At 39.7% G+C, this 3,206-nt stretch overlaps 1 protein-coding gene and 1 non-coding gene across 2 annotated transcripts; one reads left to right on the top strand and one right to left on the bottom strand.

The window, feature by feature from the left end:
• The first annotated feature begins 516 nt into the window (after positions 1-516).
• On the top strand, positions 517-2,916 carry LOC127792340 (uncharacterized). Its single transcript, XM_052322805.1, has one exon. It carries the CDS (start codon positions 517-519, stop codon positions 2,914-2,916), a length of 2,400 nt encoding a protein of 799 aa, XP_052178765.1.
• On the bottom strand, positions 1,057-1,163 carry LOC127792718 (small nucleolar RNA R71). The gene has a single exon (XR_008021190.1). It is a non-coding gene; the product is annotated as a small nucleolar RNA R71 (small nucleolar RNA).
• Positions 2,917-3,206: the final 290 nt, after the last annotated feature.

Below are 3,206 nucleotides of genomic sequence, written 5' to 3' on the forward strand. Positions count from 1 at the left end.
TGTGAGCATAGATTCGATTGGCCATCGAGAGAGGCTTTTGATTAACTTAGGATCATCGATTTTCAGCTCAATGCAAGAATTATAAAACTCAATCACTGAGAGATTAAACCAAATATAAAACTACGGTGGATTCATGAACCCTAGCGCATTAGATTTCCATATTTAAAACCTAAAGAATTATTGTGTGTTTTCCTTTGGTGAGTTAGTTTTAATTTATATAAAACTTCCATTGAGTATTCTTTGAATTGTGTGTGGCTTATTAAAGTTAATAGTGGTTAAAGTAGGGACCAAAAACCAATCCTCGTGGGAACGATACTTGATTCATCATTATATTACTTGTTACGATTCCATACACTTGCGGGAAGAAAAAGTCTAACAAGTTTTTGGCGCCGTTGTCGGGGATTAGTTATTTTGATTACTACTTTAATTAAAATTAGCTTTAACACTTGTGTTGCTTTCCTTATTGTTGACACTGAATTATTTCAATTTTTGCTGTGTTAGGATTGAAAATAGTGCATGCGGCGTTCAGAACGTCTTGATCTTGTCGAGTTTGATCCAGAGATTGAACAAACCTTTCATCAAAGACGTCGTGAACAAAGAGCAAAAAGGGAACAACAACAAAGCACAATGGCCGACAATGAAAATCAGCTTGTTCAAGTGGAGCGTACTGTTGAGATCAATGAGAGAGATATCTTGATGGGGGATTTCATGATGCCTCCAGTCGTTGAGAACCGGTCGAGCATAGTTTATCCTCCATATGGGCACGATAACTTCCAGTTGAGACCAGATGTGATAAATTTGTTCTCCAACAACATTCCATTCTATGGGAGAATTGATGAAAATCCACACTACCATCTCTCTCGATTTCTAGAGTATTGTGGCAACTTTAAGTATCAAGGGATCAACGAAGAAGCAATGAGGATGCGATTTTTTCCTCACACTTTGAAAGACAAAGCTCGGGAGTGGTTGGATTCACTATCACCTGGTAGCATCACTACATGGGCTGATTTGGTTCACAAGTTCACACTTAAATATTTTCCACCAGCCAAGATCAGCAAATTAAAGCATGAAATTTCGACTTTCCAGCAAGCCGAAATTGAGAATTTTCATGAAGCATGGGAACGGTACAAAGAATTGCTAAGGAAGTGTCCGAATCATGGGTTTTCTTTACCAGCTCAAAATCACTATTTCTATGCCGGGTTAACTCCTTACAGCCGTTCGGCAGTTGATTCTACAATAGGTGGTTCTATTAGAAACAAATCGGCTAGAGAGTTACATGATCTTTATAAAACAATGAGTGAGCAATTTGTAATGTGGCCGGATAGGAGTTCAAATAGGAGAGCAGCTGGAGTACATGAAGTGGATATGAATACCTTGATGTTGGCCAAGATTGATGCTCTTTCAAAACAGATGGAAAACTTAAAATACTCTCCATCAGTTAATATGGTGCAAGGATCTCTTCCAGTTTGTGTAACTTGTGGGGCAAACCATCTGTCATCCGAATGCCCATTGACTGTTAGGGATCCTTCACTCACAGAGCAGGCTACTTATGCGCAAAATTTCCCGCGTCAACAAAATTTCCAGCGTCCACAAAATAATCCATATTCTCCAACATACAATCCCGGCTGGAGAAACCATCCTAATTTTTCATATGGCAATAATCAGGGAGTTCAAAACCCACCAAAACAAGGAAGACCACATGAGGAAAAAGGAGGATGGGAAGCAGCAATTTCAAAACTTCAAGAACGAAGTGAGCGGACCGATGCAGCCATCAAAAATATAGAGACTCAATTTGGGCAGTTAGCTAAAATCCTTATTGAGAGGCAACAAGGCACATGGCCAAGCAATACCGAAGTTAATCCTAAGGAGCAAGCGAATGCAATCACTACAAGGAGCGGGGTGCAATTGCCAGAGATTCATGTTAAAAGACCAAGTGTGGAAAAGAAAACTGATGTTGAAAAGGAGACAACAACTGAGAATAAGGAGCCCGAAGATATAGCTGAACAAGAGGAGGTGATTCTACCAACAGTCAAGCCTTATGTTCCACCTATTCCGTTTCCTCAAAGATTGCGCAAGCACAAGTTGGATAAGCAATTTGAGAAATTTTTGGAGGTATTCAAGAAGCTACATATCAATATACCATTTGCAGAAGCTCTGTCTCAAATGCCCAGCTATGCAAAATTTATTAAGGAAATTCTATCGAACAAAAGGAAGCTTGAGGAGCATGAAACAGTGATGTTAACAGAAGAATGTAGTGCCATTTTACAAAATAAATTGCCACCAAAGTTAAAAGACCCAGGGAGTTTCACCATCCCGTGCACCATTGGCAGCTTATATTTTGAACGGTCCTTATGTGATTTGGGTGCTAGCATTAATTTGATGCCATTCTCTATCTTTCAAAAGCTTGGTTTAGGTGAAGCAAAACCTACAAGGGTGTCATTGCAGCTAGCGGATCGGTCCGTGAAACATCCACGTGGAATTGTTGAAGATATCTTGGTAAAAGTGGACAAGTTTATATTTCCAGCAGATTTCATTATTTTGGATATGGCTAAAGATAGGGATATTCCCCTTATTTTGGGGCGACCTTTTCTAGCTACTGGACGAGCTCTTATTGATGTGCAAAAAGGACAACTCATGTTAAGGCTGAATGATGAGCAAATCACTTTTAATGTGTTTAAAGCACTGAAATTTCCTACTGCTTCAGATTCTTGTTTTCGAATTGATATTTTGGACAAAGAGATAGAAAACACATTCGCTTTGAATCAACCATCAGATCCTTGGGAAGCATGTGTGATGCACTCACAAGTTGAAGATACCGACTCGGCTACGATTGAAGAAGGTGTCAAATATTTGCAAGGATCTGAACTTATTCAAAAGGGAAAGCATTACAAGGCATTGGGCACGGGACCTCCATGACCTTTACCTTCCATTCAACAAGCTCCGAAATTGGAGCTAAAGCAGCTGCCATCCCATCTTCGGTATGCCTATTTGGGTGAGTCCTCTACTCTTCCAGTTATCATTGCTAAATCCATTAACCAAGAAGAAGAGGAAAAGTTACTCCGAGTGCTTCGGGAACATAAGTCAGCTCTTGGATGGACTATAGCTAATATAAAAGGTATTAGCCCATCTCTTTGCATGCACAAGATATTAATGGAAGACACTTACAAGCCGATAGTGCAACATCAACGACGGCTAAATCCTCATCT

The sequence above is a fragment of the Diospyros lotus genome, chromosome 15, assembly GCF_014633365.1.
Source record: "Diospyros lotus cultivar Yz01 chromosome 15, ASM1463336v1, whole genome shotgun sequence".
Taxonomy (NCBI): domain Eukaryota; kingdom Viridiplantae; phylum Streptophyta; class Magnoliopsida; order Ericales; family Ebenaceae; genus Diospyros; species Diospyros lotus.